Below are 24,713 nucleotides of genomic sequence, written 5' to 3' on the forward strand. Positions count from 1 at the left end.
GGGTGTATGGACTGGAGGGGATTATTAAGATAGTGAAGGGTGTATGGGCTGGAGGGGATTATTGAGATAGTGAAGGGTGTATGGACTGGAGGGGATTATTAAGATAGTGAAGGGTGTATGGGCTGGAGGGGATTATTGAGATAGCGAAGGGTGTATGGGTTGGAGGGGTGTTTGGATTGGAGAGGGTTACGGAGACAGGGAGGGGTGTTTGGACTGGAGGGGGTTACAGAGACAGGGAGGGGTGTTTGGACTGGAGGGGGTTACAGAGACAGGCAGGGGTGTATGGGCTGGACGGGGTTATTGAGATAGCGAAGGGTGTATGGGCTGGACGGGGTTATTGAGATAGCGAAGGGTGTATGGGCTGGAGGTGTGTTTGGATTGGAGAGGGTTACAGAGACAGGGAGGGGTGTTTGGATTGGAGAGGGTTACAGAGACAGGGAGGGGTGTTTGGACTGGAGGGGGTTACAGAGACAGGGAGGGGTGTTTGGACTGGAGGGGGTTACAGAGACAGGCAGGGGTGTATGGGCTGGACGGGGTTATTGAGATAGCGAAGGGTGTATGGGCTGGAGGTGTGTTTGGATTGGAGAGGGTTACAGAGACAGGGAGGGGTGTTTGGACTGGAGGGGGTTACAGAGACAGGGAGGGGTGTTTGGACTGGAGGGGGTTACAGAGACAGGGAGGGGTGTTTGGATTGGAGGGGGTTACAGAGACAGGGAGGGGTGTTTGGACTGGAGGGGGTTGCACAGACAGCGAGGGGTGTAGGAAGTGGAGGGGGCAACAGCCGGTCCCTGGTGTTGGGAGGTTACATTAGCTCCCGGCGGACGGAGCACCAAACCGAGCAAAGGCGGGACGCACAAACAAGCGTTCAGAAAGGAGATGCCCGGAACGTATCGGAAACGCCTCCTTCCCCCCCCCCACCCCCCCACCGCTACCTCCATATAATGTCTGTTGAGTGGCCCCTCCCTCACTTGGCAACTCTGCGAGGAGAGGAGAGCTCCATTCCTTGGATGGTGAGCCTGAGCTGAGACAATGAGGGAGGTCAATCGCCAGTCCTTCTGGAGGGCAGTGCTGGCCGAGTTCCTGGGGATGACCATCTTCGTCTTCCTCAGCATCGGCTCGGCCACGAAGTGGACGGGGAGCCACATCCCCGCCGACGTCGTGCAGATCGCCCTCACCTTCGGCCTGTCCATCGCCACGCTCGCCCAGTGCCTGGCGCACATCAGCGGCGCGCATCTCAACCCCGCCGTCACCTTCGGCCTGCTGGTGGGCTGCCAGATCAGCCTGGTGCGAGCGGCCGCCTACATCGGCGCCCAGGTGCTGGGCGGGGTGGCCGGCAGCGCCATCCTCCTCGGGCTCACTCCGCCGTCCAGGAACAGCACGCTCGGACTCAACGCGGTAAGTGCCGGGGCTTGGGGGGTGGGAGACGGGACGACCCCCCGGCTTCTGAAACTCTGCGACGGCCAGCGACCCGGGACGGAAAGAAACCAACTTCAGGACCATTGACAGAGTTTCGGCGTATCACTGTCGCGTAGAGCAGTACCTGTATAAACCCTCTCCGTTAGTCGGGGTCGACCCGGCTAGAGCAGGCTCTCTGTCTCCGAGTGAGTTTGGCAGCAGACGCCTCGCTGGAGTTGTTGGGGGTCGACCCGGCTGCGGATGCGATACCCCAGCTAGAGCAGGCTCTCTGTCTCCGAGTGAGTTTGGCAGCAGACGCCTCGCTGGAGTTGTTCGGGGTCGACCCGGCTGCGGATGCGATACCCCAGCTAGAGCAGGCTCTCTGTCTCCGAGTGAGTTTGGCAGCAGTTGTCAGTCAGCAATGAACTCAACTCCGGCTCCGGATTTACCCCCCGCGGCTTGCTCCTGTGAGTGGGCACAGACGGGTTTTCCATCTCCCAAGATGAGCTGCCAAACGGGACTGACGAGCCCCATCCGCCCGAAGCGACGGGTTTTAAGGCGCCAGTAACCTTTCTCTTGTCAGTAGAAACGAAACGCCGGGTTTCCTAGCTAAACCACTTGTGAAGACCAGGAGCCAGACTCGGTTGTCACAGGCTATCGCATTTGGGAGCAAGAGAAATTCTGCAGATGCTGCAAATCCAGAGCAGCACACACAAAGTGCCGGAGGAACTCAGCAGGTCGGGCAGCATCTGTGGAAAAGAGTAGAGTCGATGATTCGAGCCGAGACCCTTCGGCGGGACCATTTAAAAGACAGTGGGACCTTATCCCCAAACCCACCCCTCCCCTCCCTTCCCGGCTATGCCAACCTTCAGGAACTCGCCCAGCAATAAACTTTCCGTCCCGCACAGCCCGAGCGTTAGGGCAATCCACTTCGGGTTTGCGCCGTACTGTGCGCCTGCACTGCGCTCCCTTTAACTCTACTCTGCCTTCTGTTAATGCCCCCCCCCCCCCAGGGGGTGCCTGGGTGTACAGCTGGCATTCAAAACGAACCTCTCCGCTGTGGCGCCGCACACGCCGGCGATAACAGACCCGATTCCATATCGTCAAATAAGAAGCGCACAAGAGACCAAAGATAAAGTGAGAAACCCAACGGCAGAGGGGAAGAAGCCGTTCCTGATCCCGTCCCCCCGCCCTGCCGGCGGCAGTGAGAAGAGGGCCAGAAGGTGAGTGAAACCCCGGTGCCGCAAGCGGATCGGGAGATTCGTCTTTACTGCCTTTGGCAGATGGCTTTATCGCCAGGAGAGACCGCAGCTCTGAAATCTGGCGCGGTTAAGTTAAAAACTGCCGGAGGGAATCGCCGTTAAATTTCTCCAGCAGTCTGCTTGCTAAAAAAGTGAGACTATTTATTTATCTATCTATCTATCTATCTATCTATTTGGGATAGTCCTGTTAATAATAAGCACTTTATTGATCCTGAGTGGGAAATTCTTTCGCGACATTGAAAATCACACTAAGCAGTTTGCAGATTTAACTAATGATAACTTACAGAACAATAACATACACAATAATAATGAACCGGTAATGAATAATGTACGTCCTTCCGGCCCTTCGATTTAATTCTATCACAGGGCGATTTACGATGACCAATACCGACCGCTGGTTCTTTGGACATATAAGATTATTAAGGGATTGGACAAGATAGAGGCAGGAAATATGTTCCAGATGCTGGCTGAGTCCAGTGCCAGAGGGCACGGTTTGAGAATAAGGGGTAGGTCATTTAGGACAGAGTTAAGGAAAAACTTCTTCACCCAGAGAGTTGTGGGGGTCTGGAATGCACTACCTCAGAAGGCAGTGGAGCCCAATTCTCTGGATGCTTTCAAGAAGGAGCTAGATAGGTATCTTATGGATAGGGGAATCAAGGGATATGGGGACAAGGCAGGAACTGGGTATTGATGGTAATTGATCAGCCATGATCTCAAAATGGCAGTGCAGGCTCGAAGGGCCGAATGGTCTACTTCTGCACCTATTGTCTATTGAAACTGGAGCGACCCCGGAGGAAACTCACGCGGTCCCGAGGAGAACAGGAATTGAACCCGGGTTGTAAAGCGTTGTCACGGTGCCACCCATAGGGAGGTCCAGAGCAACGCAAGCAATATCCGGGTGGAACTCAGCAGGCCAGGCAGCGTCTCTGGAGAGGAATGATCAGTCGACCTGTTTGGGGCAAGACCCCTCCTCAGGACTGGAGAGAAAGGGAAAGGATGCCAGAATGAGGTGGGGTTGGGGGACAAGCTAGGAGGTAATAGTTGAAGCCAGATTGGTGGGGAGGGGCGATGATGCCAGAAGCTGGGAGGTGATAGGTCAAGGGCTGAAGAAGGAAGAATCTGACTGGATCACCAGAGAAGGGGAAAGAGGAGGGGCACCAAGCAGAGGTGATGAGAAGAAGGGGTGGGGGGGCAGAGGGAAAGGAGATGGGGAGAAGTTCCAGAAGTTGGAGAAATCGATGTTCATGCCATCAGCTCGGTGGAACTTGAGGTGTTGCTCCTCCAGCCTGAGCACGGCCTCATCGTGGCGGAAGAGGAGGCCGTGGGCCACCATGTTGGAATGGGATTGGGGATCGGAATTGAAATGATTGGACACCGGGAAATCCTGCTTCTTGCAGATGCTGTGAAGGCGCTCGACAAAGCAGTCCTCCGATCCGCATAGAAAATGCTGGAAGAACTCAGCAGGTCAGGCAGCATCTATAGAAAGGAATGAACAACATTCCCTACCTTCTTATTCTGGCTGCTTCTCCCTCCCTTAGCAACAATCCCTTTCACCCGTCCAACAATCTCTTTGACCCCCCCCCGACCATTAGGCAGGAGGTACCACGGCGTTAGACCAGGGACTGTCAGGATGGGATGAAGCTTCTGCCCCCAGGCCCAAGACCGCTGAACTCCCTGCCACCTCCCAGGTCTCATCGCGTACCATTGTACTGTTTGCTTTTTAACTTGTGATGTAAATACGCATTACTTGCCAGTTTATTTGTAGTGATATTACTTTTTTTTGTGTGTGTGAGTTAGACGCACTGTGTGGCGCAGAGGAATGTTGTTTCATTTGGCGGCATACATGTGTAACGTTGAAATGACAATAAACTTGATCTTGAACTCCAACTTTCCAGCCTTGATGCAGAGTCTTGGCCTGAAACCTCATCTTCCTCCGTAGGGGCTGCCCGACCAGCTGAGCTCCTTCGGCATTTTTACTAGGGTTCTTTGCAGTTACAGACTCGATCTACCTGGCCATGGGACAGTGCTATTTGTCTTCCTGCTCCACACTTCATTGGTGATTAACACGGTATCTGTTACTTTATACAAGCTGGGAGTTGGTATCTCAGGCTCGGGGGTCCGAAGCGTGTGAGCTCTGGTCTCCAGGCAACAGGATGGAGACTATTAAGACTGACAGAGAAAGGGCTTCGTGCAGGGTTACAATGAGGATTGCTGGCATGAACTTGATACCAGCACCTGATATGTTTCAATCAAAATGGATTAAATAGATATCAATGGGACAGTTCAATATCCTGGATACCATATATAACCATATAACAATCACAGCACGGAAACAGGCCATCTCGGCCCTTCTAGTCCGTGCCGAACGCTTACTCTCACCTAGTTCCACCGGCCCGCACTCAGCCCATAACCCTCCATTCCTTTCCTGTCCATATACCTATCCAATTTTACTTAAAATGACAATATCATAAAATAATCAACCATATTGGCCGGACTTTCAATACCATTTGAAAAAGAGTGAGAGGTTTTGAGCCCCTTATCTGAGAAAATATGTGGAGAGTCCAGATGAGTGGACGTGGAGAGGATGTTTCCTATAGGGGGAAAGTCTAGGATCAGAGGGCACAACCTCAGAATAGAGGGGTGTCCATTTAGAATGGAGATGAGGAAGAATTCCTTTAGCCAGAGGGTGGTGAATCTGGGGAATTCAATGCCACTGACAGATGTGGAGGCCAAGTCATTGAATATATTTAAAGTGGAGGTTGATAGGTCGTTAATTAATAAGGATGTCAAAGGTTACGGGGAGAAACCAGGAGAATGGGATTGAGAGTGATAGTCAGCCTTAATGGAATGGTAGAGTAAACTTGATGGGCCAAATGTTGCTCATATTGTATGTCTTATGTTCTAAACATTTCCTATTCGTGTACATTTCAAAAATTGTAATTTTACCCCTTTGCCACTTCCTCATTCCAAATACCCACCACCCTCTGTGTGAAAAAGTTGCCCCTCATGCCCCTTTAGCTCTCTAGCTCTCTGTCTCCTCTCCCCAGGCTCTCTCGTTTAAGACTCCCCGACCCTGGGGAAAAGACGGTGATCGTCTAACCCTGTTAGAGTGACACTGCGTCACTGATTGGGGCTCAATTCCTGCTGTTGTCTGTAAGGAGTTCGTATGTTCTCCCCAGGGCTCTGGTTTCCTCCCACAGTCCAAAGACACTCAGGCCCGTGGCTGGGCGAGCGACGCTGGTACCAGAAACATGCCACACTTGCTGGGGTCCCCCACACATCGCAACTGATGATGCAAAAGGACGCATTTCACTATGTTCTGACGTACCTGAGTCACAGAGTCATAGAATAGTACAGCACAGAAACAGGCCCTTTGGCCCATCTAGTCTGTGCCGAGTCATTTAAACTGCCTACTCCCATCAACGTGCAGGTCAATAGGAGGAATAAATCTAACCTTTTAAATCAGGTGAATATTAATGTCATACACTAAGAGGATAGTGATAGGACAGAGAAGTGAAGGGGAGGTGACAGAGAAGGCACAGTATTGTTGATTTTGTTTCTCCCCTCGGTTCTGAGGAAGCGTCCTTGACTTGAAACGTGAACTGGTTTCCTTATCCACAGATTCTGCCTGACTTGTTGAGTTCTTCCAGAACCTCTCTGCCTTTCACTTCCCATTCCAGCAACTTTATTTACCTTTCACTGAGGGTAGGCAAAGCTTTGAAGGGCCGAGCGGTCTGCAGGACTGAACCAGTGAGGTGGATGGGGCTGCCTGGCTGTTAGTATGAGACGTAAGATCTCAGCAGCGGTGGGGGGGGGGGGGGGGGGGGAGGGTATGTGTGGGGTTGGTGATGGTGGGGGAGGGGCTGTGGGGTTGCCTCTGGTCCTGTGGGTGTTTACACTCCGCACCTGGACTCCCTGTAATGTCCTGCCACTTGTCTGCCAACTATTCAATTATCAAGGATCAATCATATTCACCAGTTTACTCATATTAGGAATTTGCTGTGGTGTGGGCACGACATGCAACAATCACAAAGAATAAATAATTATATAGAGAAAACACAAAGTTCGTGGTTAAAGTCCAGATGTCGAATGACCTCTGATCTCTGAAACTATCAACACTGATACAATTATTTACTTACGCAAGAATCTGTCTCAGTGTGTATTTATGGATGTGTGCGTCTGTGTTTGTGTATCTGTGTCTGTGTATATTTATGGATGTGTGAGTCTGTGTTTGTGTATCTGTGTCTGTGTGTATTTATGGATGTGTACGTCTGTGTTTGTGTATCTGTGCATGTCTGTGTTTGTGTATATTTGTGGATGTGCGTGTTTGTGTTTGTGTATCTGTGTATATTTATTGATGTCTGTGTCTGTGTGTGTATGACTACATATCTGAGAGAGTGTGTGAGTGTGTGTGAGTACAGTGGGTGAGTGTGTGTGTGGGTGAGTGTGTGTGTGTGTGTGGGTGAGTGTGTGAGTACAGTGGGTGAGTGTGTGTGTGTGTGTGTGTGTGTGTGTGTGTGGGCGAGTGTGTGTGTGGGTGTGTGTGAGTGTGTGTGTGTGTGAGTACAGTGGGTGAATGTGTGTGAGTGTGTGTGTGTGAGTACAGTGGGTGAATGTGTGTGAGTGTGTGTGTGTGAGTACAGTGGGTGAATGTGTGTGAGTGTGTGAGTGTGTGTGTGTGAGTACAGTGGGTGAATGTGTGTGAGTGTGTGAGTGTGTGTGTGTGAGTACAGTGGGTGAATGTGTGTGAGTGTGTGAGTGAGTGTGTGTGTGTGTGTGAGTGTGTGAGTACAGTGGGTGAGTGTGTGTGTGTGTGTGTGTGTGTGAGTACAGTGGGTGAGTGTGTGTGTGGGTGAGTGCAGTGAGTGGGTGAATCTGTGTGTAATATTCATGTCTCTCTGCGCCTGCGGGTCTGTAAATATGTCTCAGTGTCTCTCTGTTGATGTGGGATTTCAGCTTTCTGCCCAATGGTAGTTATAAGAAGATGGCGTGGCCCAGAGGATGGGAATCTGCTGATTCTCCTCTTGTTGCCCCTCCCCTTCTCTCTTTTTCCATTCACCACTCTGCCTCTCCTCTTTTGCCTCCCTTCTCCTTCTCCACCCATTACCTCCATTTAGTTCCACCCCTCCTTCCCTCTCTCCCAGAGTCTACTGTCCTCTCCTATTAGATTCCTTCATCTTCAGCCCTTTTCTACCTATTGTCTCCCAGCTTCTTACTTCATCCCCCCCACCCATCTTCCCCTTCACCTGGTCTTACCTATCACCTGCTCTTCCCCTCCCTTCTCATTTTGGCTTCTGTCCCCTTCCGTCCCGTCCCAGAGGAGTCTTTGCCTGACGCATTGACTGTTTATTCCACCTGCTGAGTCGCTGCAGCATTTTGTGTGGGGGTCACGTACCGGCTTGCCAGCATTCCAAAGCAGGCAGCCACGTTCAATCCCTCTCGTGTGAGGTCACAGCCCCAGTGGCCCGGGTTCGATCCTGACGTAGACCACTGTCTGTGTGGAGTTTGTATGCTCTCCCCATGACCCTGTGCCCTTCCTTCAGGGAGCGGTGGTTTCATCCCACAACCTGAACATGCGCAGGTCAGTGGGGGAACTGACCGTTGTAAATTGCCCCGAGTGTGTGGGTCAGTGGGGGAACTGACTGTTGTAAATTGCCCCGAGTGAGTGGGTCAGTGGGGGAACTGACCATTGTAAATTGCCCCGAGTGTGTGGGTCAGTGGGGGAACTGATCATTGTAAATTGCCCCGAGTGTGTGGGTCAGTGGGGGAACTGATCATTGTAAATTGCCCCGAGTGTGTGGGTCAGTGGGGGAACTGACTGTTGTAAATTGCCCCGAGTGAGTGGGTCAGTGGGGGAACTGACCATTGTAAATTGCCCCGAGTGTGTGGGTCAGTGGGGGAACTGATCATTGTAAATTGCCCCGAGTGTGTGGGTCAGTGGGGGAACTGATCATTGTAAATTGCCCTGAGTGAGTGGGTCAGTGGGGGAACTGACCATTGTAAATTGCCCTGAGTGTGTGGGTCAGTGGGGGAACTGACCGTTGTAAATTGCCCCGAGTGTGTGGGTCAGTGGGGGAACTGACCGTTGTAAATTGCCCCGAGTGTGTGGGTCAGTGGGGGAACTGATCATTGTAAATTGCCCCGAGTGTGTGGGTCAGTGGGGGAACTGATCATTGTAAATTGCCCCGAGTGTGTGGGTCAGTGGGGGAACTAACCGTTGTAAATTGCCCCGAGTGTGTGGGTCAGTGGGGGAACTGACCGTTGTAAATTGCCCCAAGTGTGTGGGTCAGTGGGGGAACTGACCATTGTAAATTGCCCCGAGTGAGTGGGTCAGTGGGGGAACTGATCATTGTAAATTGCCCCGAGTGTGTGGGTCAGTGGGGGAACTGATCATTGTAAATTGCCCCGAGTGTGTGGGTCAGTGGGGGAACTAACCGTTGTAAATTGCCCCAAGTGTGTGGGTCAGTGGCAGAAATCCAGTTGCTGGGAATGTGGGAGGAATAAAATGGGGTTAATGGAAAATTAGTATTGGTGTTGTGGGTCAGTATGGAGTCAATTGGCCGATTCCCTGCTGTACATGTAGGAATCAATGATCTTGCCATGTGCATGATCACATGTGATCAGAAAGACATTTTGAAAAGATGTGGCTGGTTTTGTGATGTCCTGAGGTAATTGTAGGAATTTTATTTTTTTTTAATTTAGAGGTAGGTACAGTGTAGAACAGCTCTTCTGCCCAGCAACCCACCAATTTAACCCGACCTCATCACGGGACAATTTACAATGCCCAATTACGCTACTAACAGCTACGTTCTTTGGACTATGTTGAAGAAACCAGAGCACCCGGAGGAAACCCACACGTTCACACCGTGGGAGCGGTGTGGGGCAGATGGCAGAGAATGAGTGCCAGGGGTGGGGTTTGGTGTGGGTGCAGATAGATCCAGCCCTGAGACACATTGTTTATTGATCACTACAGAACATCTCTCTGGTGATTCCCACTCCCTCCTCTCTCCCTTCCCCTTTTCCCAACCATGATTCCTCTCCCCCTGTCCACTTCCCTCTCTCAGTCTACAGTAGAGACCCATATCAGAATCAGGTTTATCATCACTCACGTGTCATGAAATTTGTTTTGTTTTGAGGCAGCAGCACAGTGCAAAACATAAATTACTACAGTGCTGTGGAAAAGTCTTAAGCACCTTAGCTGTGTTATATGTGCCTAAGCCTTTTTGCACAGTTCTGTCCGTTTATTATAATTTATAGTATATTTTATACATTGTAATGTAGTGCTGTTGCAAACCGACACATTTCATGACACGCACAAAATACTGGTGGAACACTGCAGGCCAGGCAGCATCTATAGGAAGCAGTACAGTCGACGTTTCGGGCCCACACCCTTCGTCAGGACTAACTGAAAGAAAATTTCATGACATATGCCAGTGATGTTAAGCCTAATTCTGATTCTGGGTTCATTGACCATATGACACAGGGGATAACGCTGTTCCTAAAATCTTGAGGGTCCTTTATATTCCTGAGTGGATTTCCTCAGCAGCCTGAACCTCAGACACGCTTCTTTTTCAATTCAGGCTTGACTTGTGTCTTCTTGTCATCCTCGGTCAGTCATAAAACACTAAAACACTCCATTCCTGGGGTGTATTGTCCAAAGTTCATAGCTTAAAATAGAAGATGGTTATATAGTCTGTTAATTTTAGCAGCCCAAAGCAGGTCATAAATACTGTGTGTATCTCACACTGTCTGTTAGCTCATGGGTAAGGACATCTAGACTGCTACCCAGAACAGCCCAATTCAGAAATCAAAGTCGGAGTTCATTCTTAATGCTATGTTGGAGGGCGGGCTACTGTGGAACCTCCTTCGCTGTTTGTCGTTCCATTGTGCACTGGGGCTTTGATCCGATCCATTGGTTGCCTACCACGGCCAACTGCAACACATCCAAGGCACGAGGCACTGGGTCAGCCAGCGTCGATGGAGGGAAATGGACAGTTGACATTTCTGGTCAAGCCTTTATTTTCATAATTCGCACTGGACTGGAAAGACAGAAAGTGCAAAAAGAACAGTGAGGTCATGGACCATTCAGAAACCTGATGGCAGAGGGGAAGAAGCTGTTTCCGAATCATTGAGTGTGGGTCCTCAGTCTCCTGTACCTCCCCCATAAAGGTAGCAATGGGAAGAGGGCATCCCTGGATTGTGAGGGTCCCTTGTGGATGCTGCCTCTTGAAGATGTCCTCAGTAGAGGGGAGGCTTGTGCCCGTGATGGAACTGGTTCAGTCTACAACCCTCTGCAGCCTCTTGTGGTCCTGTGTGGGCGGTGATACAACCAGTCTGCATCCTCTCCACCAATCAGCTGAGAGTCTTTGGTGCTGTACCAGATCTCAAGCTCCTGACAGAGTAGAGCTGCTGGTGTGTGCTTTCTTGTGTTGAGAAATATTAACATGAGGGATGAGATGATAGGCGGGACACTAGAGGTGGCCTCCTTGTTTTGTGCTGTATTGAGTCCACCTGTGCATATTAGCTTGTTATTTGGAAGAACTTATTCCAGCATGGGAATCTCATGGGACTGTACGTATCAAGCCACCATAAATTCAAACATCTGGGAGCTTTGGCAGAATCAATATGAATAAGTCTGCCTCAAGAACTGGTCACTTCTAACACAAATTGGAGAGTCTGCAATTGACTCTGTAAACACATTGAACAATCCATGTGATTTGAGTTTATTTTGTTTATTCCAGACACTTGGCAACAAAACACGATTTTATACCTCGCAAACAGCCTTTGAGTTGTGCGCCTTCCACAGTTTCACCGTTTGATCTCTCGCGGTCCGGCTTTACAATGTCACGCTCTGTAACAGGATGGTCTAAATTGGCATGGTGTTCTGGTAAGACACAGGAGCTGAATTAGGCCATTCTCCTCCCTTCTCCCGGCAACATTTAACAACCCTTACTAATTGAGAACATGCAGTCCTGTGCTAAAGTCTCAGGCACATGTAAAAACTTCCTGTAAGGCCAAGATGCTTTCAAAAATAATGAAATGAAAAGTTTCTAAATAAAAAAAATACTATAAAGAGCAGTAAACAATTAAAAAATAACTAAATCAAATCAATATTTGGAGCGACCACCCTTTGCCCTTAAAGTGGCATGAAATCTCTCAGGTACACTGTCGTGCAGTTTTATAAGAAAATCAGCTGGTAGGTTGTTCCGAGCATCTTGGAGATCTTGCCACAGTTGTTCTGCAGACTTTGGCTGTCATGTTTGCTTCTGTATATCCAGGGTAAGCCCAGACATTGAGATTAGGACTCCATGGAGGCCATGTCATCTGAAACCGTATAAAAAAATCTAGGGTTTTGCACAGTACCGCATCAACCTCTGTTTTAAATATACTCGATGACTTGGCCTGCACACCATTTGTGGCGGTGAATTCCACAGGGTCACCAACATCTAGCCAAAGAAGTGGCTCCTCATCTGTGTTTCCAAGTAACGAGGGGTCAGGCAGCCTGAAGAGCAACAGGGCTGTTTCAACTTCTGCCCGTCACCGATTTCATCACTGAAGTGCCGTAGCTCCCAGCTGGGGGCAACACTGGGTGCTGAAGGAGGATGAGGACTGCAGTCCCGATGAAGGGTCTCAGCCCAAGATGCCAACTGTTCATACCCCTCCACAGAGCTGCCTGACCTGCTGAGTTCCTCCAGCCTTCTGTGTGTTGCTCCAGATTTCCAGCCTCTGCAGAGTCTCTTCTGTCAAGGACAGCATCTATTCTAGTGTTCATCATCATTATGCGCCATGTTGTATGACATCATCATTATGTGCCATGTCATATGACGTGGGCTATCATGGTCTTTCCATCACCATGATTATTCTTGGCAAATTTTTCTGCAGAAGTGGTTTGTTGTCACTACCCTCTTCTGGGCAGCGTCTTTAGAAGACAGTTGGCCCCAGTTGTTGTCAATGCTCTTCAGAGGAGTCAGTGGTGGCATAACCAGGAATGGGATCTGTACCAGTTGCTCATACGACCATCCACCACTGCTCCCATGGCTTCATGTGACTTTAATTGGGGGGGGGCTAAGCAGGTGCTACACCTTGTCCAAGGGTGGCTGAAGGAAGATCTGTCAGAGGTTTATAAATACAAAAAGTATTATAAAAACAGGTTTATAAAGTTTTGAGAGGCAAAGATAGAGTAAACAAATGGTAGCTTTCTCCCAGGGTTGAAATGTCTAATACTAGAGGACGTACATTCAAGGTGAAAGGAGTTAAATTTAAAGGAGATGGTGTGGGCAAGTATTTATTTACACAGAGAGGGGTGGTTGCCTGGAATGCTCTGTCATGGCTGGTAGTGGAGGCAAATACAACAGAAGTGCTTAAGAGACTCATAAATGTGTAGACGGAAGAGATTAGTTTAATTGGGTGTCCTCATTTTAATTATCTTAGCGTAATGTCCTGTTTCTGTGCTCTACTGCTCAAAGTAAACTGATTTACGAAGTGATAGTGCTCTGTGTTACTGTATTCAAAGTTCGAAGTCCACTCTGATTTGTGTCCTTGTGGGTATTCACAGTAACTAGAAAGAAACACGATAGAATCAATGAAAAACCTCTTACGGCAGAAAAGGACAATAGACTATTGTGCACAAGACTACAAACTGTCAAATACAAAAGTTAAATAACTAAATAATAATGATAATAGACAATAGGTGCAGAAGTAGACCATTCGGCCCTTCAAGCCTGCAACGCCATTCTGAGATCATGGCTGATCATCTGCTATCAATACCCGGTTCCTACCTTGTCCCCATATCCCTTGATTCCCCTATCCATAAGATACCTATCTAGCTCCTTCTTGAAAGCATCCAGAGAATTGGCCTCCACTGCCTTCTGAGGTAGTGCATTCCACACCCCCACAACTCTCTGGGAGAAGAAGTTTTTCCTTAACTCTGTCCTAAATGACCTACCCCTTATTCTCAAACCATGCCCTCTGGTACTGGACTCTCCCAGCATCTGAAACATATTTCCTGCCTCTTATCTTGTCCAATCCCTTAATAATCTTATATGTTGCAATCAGATCCCCTCTCAATCTCCTTAATTCCAGTGTGTACGAACCCAGTCTCTCTAACCTCTCTGCGTAAGACAGTCTGGACATCCCAGGAATTAACCTTGTGAATCTACGCTGCACTTCCTCAACAGCCAGGATGTCCTTCCTTAACCCTGGAGACCAAAACTGTACACAATACTCCAGGTGTGGTCTCACCAGGCCCTGTACAAATGCAAGAGGATTTCCTTGCTCTCGTACTCAATTCCCTTTGTAATAAAGGCCAACATTTCATTAGCCTTCTTCACTGCCTGCTGCACTTGCTCATTCACCTTCAGTGACTGATGAACAAGGACTCCTAGATATCTTTGTATTTCTCCCTTACCTAACTCTACACCATTCAGATAATAATCTGCCTTCCTGTTCTTACTCCCAAAGTGGAAACCTCACACTTACTCACATTTAAAGTCATCTGCCAAGTATCTGCCCACTCACCCAGCCTATCCAAGTCACCCTGAATTCTCCTAACATCCTCATCACATGTCAATAATAAATAAATAAATGAATAAATATTGAGAACGTGGGATGAAGAGTCCTTAAAAGTGAGTCAATAGGTTGTGGAATCAGTTTGGTATTGGGGTGAGTGAAGTTATCCACACTGGTTCAGGAGCCTGATGGTCGGAGGGTGATAACTGTTCCCGAACTTGGTCGTGTGGGACCTCCAGCTTTGTACCTTCACCCGATGGTAGTAGTGAGAAGATGTTCTAAGTGACGATAATAAACCATTCCAGTTCAATTAATGGTCTAACTGGGTGAGGGAGTGGACTCGAGGGGCCCCAATTTCGGACGTGTTTTTGCCGTTTTCACTGCCGGGGTGGGAACTCACTCAGAGGGAGGAGGGGCCGTTCCCTCACTGTTCCCGTGGCTATTACTACCCCTCCTCTTTCAGCTGTCGGATGGCGTGACCCCGGGGCAGGGTCTGGGCGTGGAGTTGATCATCACCTTCCAGCTGGTCCTCTGTGTCTTCGCCACCACGGACAAGAGGCGCTCTGACCTGTCCGGCTCCGGGCCGCTGGCGATCGGGCTCTCCGTCGCCATTGGGCACCTGATGGCGGTGAGTAGGGGTGGCCCAGAGGAGGCGTGCTGGCGAGCAGAATGTTGTGGGCAGGGAGTGGTTGTGAGGGAGGAGGGAGGGGGTCGTGGGAGGTGTAGATTCAGGTAGTGAAGAGACCCAAGTGAAAAATGGCAGGTGGAATTTAAAGCAGACAAGCGACTGGTGTTGATCTTTGAAAGGACTTACTTGGTGACCACAAAGGGCACGAAGGAGTGTGGTAAGATTTACGGATCAGGAATACAGATCTATTATTCCTTTAAAATGGCATCGCAGGTAGAGAGGGTTGTAAACAGAGCGTCTGACCCATTGGTCTTTCATAAATCAAAGTATTGAGTACAGGAGCTAGGATGTTGTGTTGAAGTTGTATGACATTTCGGCGAGGCCTAATTTTGAGTATTGCGTGAAGTTCCTGTTACCAACCTAAAGGAAAGATGTCAATAAGACTGAAAGGCAAAATTTACAAGGATGTTTCCCGGATGAGAGGAGCTGAGGGAAAGGTTGAATAGATTAGGACTTTATTCCCTGGAGCGCAGGAAAATGAGGAGAGATTTGATAGAGGTATACAAAATTATGAAGGGTGTAGATAGGGTAAATACAAGCAGGCTTTTTCCACTGAGATTGAATGAACCTAGAACTGGAGGGTCATAGGTTAAGGATGAAAGGTGAGATGTTTAAGGGGAACCTGAGAGGGAGGTTCTTCACTCAGAATATTGAATGGTCTGCTGGTACGATAAGATGGACTCGACCCCATAATCTGCCTCGTTATCACCTTGCACCTTATTGTCTACCTACTCTGCACTTCCACTGTAACACTTTATTCCACATTCTTGTACTGCTTTTCCCTTGTAAGACCTCAGTGCACTAAATGACCAGTATGGATGGCACGCAAAATTAAGGTGTTCACTGTACCTCAGTTCATGTGACAATAATATACCAATTTACTGACTTATCAATATAACTTCTGGTTACACCAGTACATCATGATTAGGCCACAGCAATGCTAGAGGCTTGGCTGATGCTGGAACAGGACAGATGGGCAGAATGGCCTGCTCCATTGTTTGAATTTCTGCACCACGGCTCACAGACCCCTAGGGAATACCCATTTCTTCTGATCATACCCGGGTGTATTTCCGGTCACCTCACCATGGGAGGGATGTGGAGACTTTGGAGAGAGTGCACAGAATGTTCACCAGGATGCTGCCTGGATTAGAGAGCATGAAGGGGAACTTAGACAAACTTTGGTTGTTTTCAGAGACTGGGGGGAGACCTGGAAAAGAAGTATAAAAATAATAAGAGGTATATATGGAGTTATAGAAAACAACAGCCCAGAAACAGGCCATTCGGCCCATCTAGTCCATGCCGAAACATTTAAGCTGCCTAGTCCCATTGGCATGCAGCAAGACCATAGCCCTCCATGCCCCTAGCATCCATGTACCTATCCAAACTTCTCTTAAACGCCGAAATCAAGCTCGCACCCACCACTTCCGCTGGCAGCTCATTCCACACTCTCACACCCTCTTAGTGAAGAAGTTTCCCCTCATGTTCCCCTTAAACTTTACACCTTTCACTCCTAACCCATGAACTCTAGTTGTAGTCCCACCCAACCTCAGTGGAAAAGGTCTGCTTCCATTTACCCCACCTATATCCCTCGTAATATACCTCTATCAAATCTCCCCTCAGCGTTCTGTTCTCCACAGACTTGTGTTCTAACCTAGTCAATCTTCCCTTATAACCCAGGTCCTCCAGTCCCAGCAATATCCTTGTACATTTTTTCTGTGTTCTTTCAACCTTGTTTACATCTTTCCTGTAGGTCGGTGACCAAATTACCTACTACCTACTAAATCCTCTAATTTGGTGCACACAATACTCCAAATCAGGCCTCACAAATGTCTTGTATAACTTCAACATAAAGGTTCATATATTTGGAATCTTTTCCCCAAGGTAGAAATTTCTTTTTTCTTTTGTAATTTATTTTTTTTATTGAAGTTCATCAAACAAACATTTCCATAAGATGTATTTCAGACATTGTACATATATATCATATAATCATATATATCACAAAATCTCCACAAAGTATTTATCTGAGGTATACACATAGAAAAGAGTGGAGAGCAAAAACAAGCAAAAGGAAAGAACTATGTACAAGTAGGGAGTGATCGTTTTTTTACAACAGATTCATTGATTTGTGAGAATAAAATCAGGCCTATGAGGCATTATGTAGTTAAACCATTTTCCTCAGTATGAATCAAATTGTTCCAGCTTATGATTACCAGATGCTGTTATCTTCTCCATTTTGTAAATGTCCATTGTAATTTCCATCCTTGTATTTAAAGTTGGGCTCTCCTGTGATAACCATTTCCTAGTAAGAGTCTTTTTACCAGCCACCAACAGTATATTCATTAAATATTTATCTCTCTTCAACCATTCTTGAGGTAGAAATGTCAATTTCAAAGGAGATAAGAGGGGCGAGTTTTTTTTTAACACACAAGAGAGTGTGTGTGTGGGGGGGGGGGGGGTTGCTTGGAATGCCTGCCTGGGAGGTGGTGGAGGCAGAGACATCAGGGACTTAAGAGACGTTTAGGTGGGTGGGTGAATGTGAGGGAAATGGAAGGACACGGACATTGCTTAGGTAGGAGGGAGTAGCTTACCATTCATTACTAATTTTAATTAGTTTGGCACAACATTGTGGGCCGAACGGCCTGTGCCTGTTCTATCGAACTGTATATGCCCATCGCTGGCCCTTTTAAGCCTGTTTAGATTCTGCTTGCCTTGACAAACAACACCAGGTGTGCGGAGCCTGCAGAACCCCTTCCCCAAGAGCTGTGCGTTATCCAAACTGCTCGCTCTCTCCACAGATCGGCTTCACTGGGTGTGGGATGAATCCTGCTCGGTCCTTCGGTCCGGCGGCCGTTACCGGCGATTTCAGAAATCACTGGGTGAGTTGGATGAGCGGATGGTACATTGTAAACCAACGGTGCACTAGGCCTCGGTTCTCACCTTGGGTAAAGGGGGCCCGGGCTCCACCCAGCGAGCAGTGCTGAGAGGGAGCTGTCGCCTTGTCCAGAAGACGTTTCGCCACTCATCCGAGAGGCTCCGTCAGCTCTGGTCCACGCTGGGTGGTTTCCGGTTTATAAACCCTGTGAGTTGTTTGACGGAATAGCAATCACATGAGGGTCTTTGAGAGTTGTAGAGGGTAATGAGAGGGTCATGAGCATTTGCATGAATGGAGGGGTGAACTGTTGTGGAAACTCTGGGGGAGAGGTGTTAAGACTGATGGCTGTTGTAACTCACCCCCTCGTTCAGGGATGGGTTTTGAGTTTGACGAAGATCGCTTCTTTAATCCCTCCTTCAAACCACCTGTCCTCTCTGTGTCCAAAGTGGACAACAGTTCTCACCTCATATAAAGATGAGACTAATGACCCCCTCATTACCTCTACGAATCTTAACAACCCTCATGTGATTGCTATACCATTAAACAACTGACAGAGTTTATAAACGGGAAAATACCCACACGGATCAGGACTGAAGAAGCCTGTCGGATGAATGGCGAAACGGCTTCTAGCCAGCTCAGCAAGTCTGGTTGCCTTGACTTATTACTGCTGGATGTACAATCACTTGGATGAGTGAGAACCTTCATAGACATCTCATATAAATCCTTCCTTTTTTCTTTTTCTATCCCCCACTATGATTCCTCTCGCACCCCCTTCTCTTCCTCTCAACTGCCCATCACCTTCCTCTGGTTCCCTCTTCCTTCTCTTTTCCCAAGATCCACTCTCCTCTCACATCAGATCCCTTCTCCTTCAGTCCTTTATCTCTTCCATCAATCACCTCCCACCCACCTACCTTCCTCCTCAGCTTGTGTTCCTTCCCCTTCCTCCACCTGCCTCCCTCCCTTTCCAGTCCCGATGGAGGGTCTCACCCTGAAACGCTGACTGCTTATTCCTCTCGTGGATGCTACCTGACCTGCACCTTCTGTGTGTAGCTCAAAACTTCCAGTGTCTGCAGAATCCCTTGTGTTTGGGATATGGGAGGAGACCTGGGGTGGAGGGCTGGGAACACACAGATGCAGTCACAGGGAGATCATGTAGACGCCAGTCCGACAGCGCTCAAAGTCGCAATCGAACCGGGGTCTCTGGAGCTGCCGTCCCCAGTCCCCGGGCAAGAACACTACACTCCCATCGATGGAGGGGCCCCTCATGGTAACGCCTGCCTTTGCTCCCTCCCCGCCAGCTCTACTGGGTGGGCCCCATCATCGGAGGAGCATCCGCCGCCATTCTCTATGACTTCGTGCTGACCAACCGCTACCAGCAGTCGTCCGACCGGCTCAAGGTGTTGACCAGCGGTATGAGCGAGGAGTATGAAGTGGAGGAAGATCAAGACAGAGCGAGGATGGAGATGAAGCCGAGATAGAGGCATGCCGACAGAGCGAGGGATGGGGGAGGATCTTCCCAGTGGTGCTAGGGGAGGGCAGGGTTCATGGGAATTGCTTCTGACTGGGTTAAATTCTGAGTGGGGTTGGTGGGTGCAGTCTTGACTGGGTTGAATTCTGGCAAGGTTTATGGGTGGGCCAACTTGGGGGCATAGTTTTGACTGGGTTAAATTGTGGGTACGTTGTTTGGGTGGAGTTTAAAATGGTTTAAATTTTGGGTGGAGTTTTGATTGGATTAAATTGTGGGTGGGGTTAGATACAGAGTTTTGATTGGTTTAAGTTGTGGGTGGGCAGAGTTTTGACTAGGTTGAGATTGTGGGTGGGGTCTTTGGTTGCAGTTGGGGACAGAGTTTCGGATGGGTTAAACTGCGGGTGCCAATTGAGAGTGGGTGGATGTTTTGGTGTGCAGTGTTGAGGTTGGGTCGGGGGGGGGGGGGAGCAAAGCTTTGGCTCATTTAAATTGTGGTAGGCTTTGTTGGTTGGTGGAGTTTCAGCTGGTTTAAACTGCGGCCAGAGTTTTTGGTGGTTGGACAGTTCTAGAGGAGTTGTTGGGTGTTGGGGGGTGTGGAATAAAATGAGATGGGGAAGGATTGCGATAACAATAGGTGAAGAGCCATTCATACAGATCATATCATTCCATATGCAAGTGGATCGAGGTGGTAAAAAGCAAACAGAGTAGCGTGTCACAGTTGAAGTGTAGGCAGACAAATTAAGTGCCTAATGCTCTAGCTTGAGAGATCAAAAACCCATCCTTTAGAGCAGGGGTTCCTCTCGGTTCATAGTGAGGTTTCATGGCAAAGAAAAGGTTGGGAACCCCCTCTAGGGCATGAGAGATCCATTCAAGGGACTAATCGGATAGCTTTTCACAGAAACAATGGGCTGAATGGCCTTGTCTTGTGGTAAAGACAGAATGCTGGAAACACTCAGCAGGTCAGACAGTATCTGTGGAGAAGGAAACAATCAGCGTTTCACTTAGATGACGCTTCATCAGGAAAAAAGCACATAAATTAGTCTAGGAATACAGGGTCTTTGAGCTGAAACATTCACTGTTTCTCTTCACGGACAGGCTGATGACCCAATGAGTGTTTCCAACAACTTCTGGTTTTTATTTCAGATTTCCAGCATCTGCAGTTGTTTAGTTTGACTCTGTTGTACAAAACCAAACACAAAGCTATGCAAAACAATCAGGAATCAGTATTGAATAAATAAGCTAATTCTATATTCTTTCGTTAGCTATTACTCTCAGAATAATTTTACTGTGTTATTCTACAAATGGAGGGTGGGGATGAGAGCAGGAATATAACAGGGTGGGGGGTAGTGATGGAGGGAGGAGGGTGGGGAGTGAGTTTGGGGCAGAACGTGCTTGGTATACAGAGCCTCGAACATTCACCAGAGCACAGCCACTGCCTCTGCCTCAATGTCGCCCTCCACTGGCGGCCTCTGGTTATCCTACTGATTGGTAAATAAGACTGTCAAATATTCTCTGTCACTCAATGGCCACTCTATCAGGAACAGGAGTGAAACCCCATGTGGTTTCTGCTGCTTCAGCCCATCCGCTGTATCAAGGTTCGACATGTTGTGCCTTTGGCACACCAGCTTTGTAATGAGTTCCTGTAGCCTTCCTGTCAGCTTGAACCAGTCTGACCTCCCTCATCAACAAGGCATTTTCACCCACAGAAATGCCACTTGCTGGATTTTTTTTATTTTTTGCACCATTCTCTGTAAACTCTGGAGCAGGGGTTCCCAACCTTTTTTATGTCATGGACCCCTACCATTAACCGAGGGGTCTGTGGACCCCAGGCTGGGAACCCCAGGTATAGACACTGTTGTGAGTGAAAATCCCAGGAGATCAGCAGCTTCTGAGATACTCAAACCACCCCATCTGGCACCAACAATCATTCCACGATCTAAGTCACTTAGATCACATTTCTTCCCCATTCAGATGTTTGGTCCAAACAACAACTGAACCTCTTGACCATGTCTGCATGCTTTTATGCATTGAGTTGCTGCCACGTGATTGGCTGATTAGATATTTGCATTAACGAGCAGGTGTACCTAATAAAGTGGCCACTGAGCATACACATAGAAAGTACATAACAAGCAACTGAAACCTTCTGATTTTTGTCATCTCTGATTTGTGTATAATTAAATGTGTAGAGGATGTTGGTGATACTACAGCAGTCAGAAGCTCAATCCCATGGATGGACCAATTAACCCCTGAGTGTAAATAGGCTTTACAAACGCCATAGCCACTTTAGCCACTAACACCTGAGTGGAGAATTTGTTATTCTTCCCACGGACGCTGCCTGACCTGCTGAGTTTTTCCAGCATGTTGTATTCCTAATGTTAGATTTCTAATATCAGCATTCTTTCCAATATGCTGTTTATGTATTGTTTAATTCTCTCTGTATATTCTACCCTTTGCATATAGACTCTATTTATTGAAATAATTCTCATTTCATTTTGTTACTCAAATAAAAATATGTCCAGTTATTGCCTCTGTGTGTGTGTGTGTGTGTGTGTGTGTGTGTGTTTATCAGTGTGAGAGGGTGATTGTATATATCTGAGTGTGAGAGTATGTCTACATCTGTGTGTGTGAGAGAGAGTGTGTGTGTGTGTGTGTGTGTGTGTGTGTGTGTGTGTGTGTGTGTGTGTGTGTGTGTGTGTGTTTATCAGTGTGAGAGGGTGATTGTATATATCTGAGTGTGAGAGTATGTCTACATCTGTGTGTGTGAGAGAGAGTGTGTGTGTGTGTGTGTGTGTGTGTGCGTGTATATATATATACACACACACACACAGACTAGATATGAGTGTGTAAGTACTGTTTCATCATTACATCTTGCAGCACAATGGTGTGAAACACTTTTGCTTATGTGCCCTCCTCGCAGAGCGTTCCAAGCAGAACAGAGTGTTACTGTTATGGAGAATGTGCAGACAAATAAACCACGGTGAGGTAAACTGGGAGATCATCTAGTGCACGAGAGCTCTGTTCAGCAGAGGGGTAGAAACTGTCCTTCATCCTGGGGGATGATGTGGATGGGGAGGGGGATGGAGAAAGGGTCGGAGGCGGACAGGTCTCGACGATGCTGGCTGCTTCCCTGAGGCAGTGTGAAGTGTAGACAGAGTGCACAGAGGGGAGGCTGGTTCCTGTGATGGACAAGGACGTGTCCGTAATCCCTGACGTTTCTTGCAGTTTTGGTCAGGGCAGATGTCACACCAAGAGAAGACTAAATGAGGTGCTTACAATAGTGCATCTATAAAATGTATGAGGGTGTATATGTGTAGGAGTTTACCACACAACATAGGAGCCAAATTAGGCCATTGGGCCCATCGAGACTGCTCCAGCATTCTATCATGGCTGATTTATTATCCTTCTCAACCCCGTTTTCTGGCCTTCTCCCCGTATCCTGATTAATCAAGAACTCATCAACCTGTCTACCTTAAACATAGCCGATGACTTGGGCTGCAATGAATTTCACAGATTCACCTCCCACCGGCTAAAGAAATGTTTCCTCATCTCAGTTCGAAGTGGACATCCCTCAGTTCTGAGGCTGTGCCATCTGGTCCCAGACTCACCCAGTTCAGCTAACATCCTCTCCACTTCCACTTTATCCAGCTCTTTCAATATTCAATGGGTTTTAATGCCATCTCCCCTCATTCTTTTAAACTCCAGCAAGCGCAGGCCCAGAGCCATTGAACGTTCCTCATACGTTAACCCTTTCATTCTTGGGACAATTCTCATGACCACCCCAACCCCCACTGGACCCTCTCTAATGCCAGCACATCATTTTTTAGATAAGGGGCCCCAAACTGCTCACAATACTCCAAGTGCAGTCCGACCGATGCCTTATAAAGCCTCAGCATTACGTCCTTGCTTTTATATTCTAGTCCTCTCGAAATGAATGTTAACATTGCATTTGCCTTCCTCACCACTGACTCAACCTGCAAATTAACCTTTAGGAAATCCTGCATGAGGTCTCCCAAGTCCCTTTGCACTTCTGATATTTGCATTTTCTCCCCATTTAGAAAATAGTCCACACCTTTACTCCTTCTATCAAAGTGCATGGCCACGCACCTACCTACGCCACATTCCACCTGCAACCATTCTCCTAATCTGTTTGAGTCCTCCCGCAGACGCCCTGTTTCCTCAACACCACCTGCACTTCCACCGATCTTCGTACCGCTTACAAACTCTGCCACAAAGCCATCAAAGCCATTGACATATACTGTGAAAAGAAATGGTTCCGACATTGACCCCTGCGGCTCGTCTCCTGCCAGCTAGCCAGTCTTCTATCCAAGCAACAGGCACAAAGTGCTGGAGGAACTCAGCGGGCCAGGCGGTGCCGATGGAAAAGAGTACAGTACCGCGGTGTTTCAGGCCGAGACTCTTCAGCAGGACTGGAGAAAAGGAAGATGAGGAGCCAGAGCTAGGAGGGAGGGGAGGAAGAAACACAAGGTGATGGGTGAAACTGGGAGGGGGATGGACGAAGTGAAGAGCTGGGAAGTTGATTGGTGTAAGAGATACAGGGCTGGAGAAGGGGGAATCGAATCGGAGAGGACAGGCCATGGAAGAAAGAAAGGGGAGGAGCACCGGAGAGAGGTGTCGCAGATGGACCAGCTGAATTTAAAGGCTGGGTGTACGTTAGAAGCAAAGTTTATAAAACTGACCAGCTCAGCATGGGTGCTTGAAGCAGCACCAGTGCAGTCCTCAGTGTCGCGGAGGAAGAGCTGGGGAGTGTAACGGGGGAGGCCCTCGAACGTGGACTGTCCCAGATAGCCAATGAAGAGGCAGGCATAACTGGGGCCCATACCTACCCCTCAAGTCTGGAGCAAGTGGGAGGAGCGGAAGGAATAATCGCTCAGGGTGAGAACCGGGTCTGCCAGGTGGAGGAAGATGGTGGTGCAGTGGGATTGGTTGCTTCTTTTGTCAAGACAGGGGTGGAGAGCTCTGGTCCTCCCCTCACTGATGGGTGACAGAAGTGTACAGGGACTGAACAACAATGGTGAAGGTGAGGAACTGAGGAGACCAGAGGCATAAGAAGCTTCCCAGATGTAGGTGGGATGGGACTGAATGGAGTCAAGGGATGAAGGGATGACCTCAGTGGGGCAAGAACAGGCAGAGACGATAGACCTACCTGGGCAGTCTGGCACGAGGATCTTGGGTAGGAGGTAGAAGTGAGCATGAGGGGGTAAGGAAACGATGAGTTTGGGGGCAGTGGAGGGAGTTCTCCAGAGTTGACGAGATCGGTGATGGTGTTGGAGACAGTTTTCTGATGGTCTAGAGTGGGGTCCTTCTCGAGGAGGAGGTGCCTGGGAATTGCAAGGTAGAGGTCAGCCCGCCACAGTGTGTGCGAGTTCAATGGGAAGGTTGGGATTGCTGCAGAGAGGAATAACTTCCTTTCTTCTGCCTTCTTCCCTTCATAAAAAGTGGAGAGACATTTGCAATAGAACCAAACCAGAATCTACTGATTCTTGCAAGATCATTACTAAT

At 48.4% G+C, this 24,713-nt stretch overlaps 1 protein-coding gene across 1 annotated transcript; it reads left to right on the forward strand.

The window, feature by feature from the left end:
- The first annotated feature begins 956 nt into the window (after positions 1–956).
- On the forward strand, positions 957–21,715 carry LOC132395314 (aquaporin FA-CHIP-like). Its single transcript, XM_059971729.1, has 4 exons — positions 957–1,395; positions 14,629–14,793; positions 17,649–17,729; positions 19,024–21,715. Exons 1-4 carry the CDS (start codon positions 1,030–1,032, stop codon positions 19,201–19,203), a joined length of 792 nt encoding a protein of 263 aa, XP_059827712.1. The 5' UTR covers positions 957–1,029; the 3' UTR covers positions 19,204–21,715.
- The last annotated feature ends 2,998 nt before the right edge of the window (positions 21,716–24,713 follow it).

This window comes from Hypanus sabinus, chromosome 6 (assembly GCF_030144855.1).
Source record: "Hypanus sabinus isolate sHypSab1 chromosome 6, sHypSab1.hap1, whole genome shotgun sequence".
Classification (NCBI taxonomy): domain Eukaryota; kingdom Metazoa; phylum Chordata; class Chondrichthyes; order Myliobatiformes; family Dasyatidae; genus Hypanus; species Hypanus sabinus.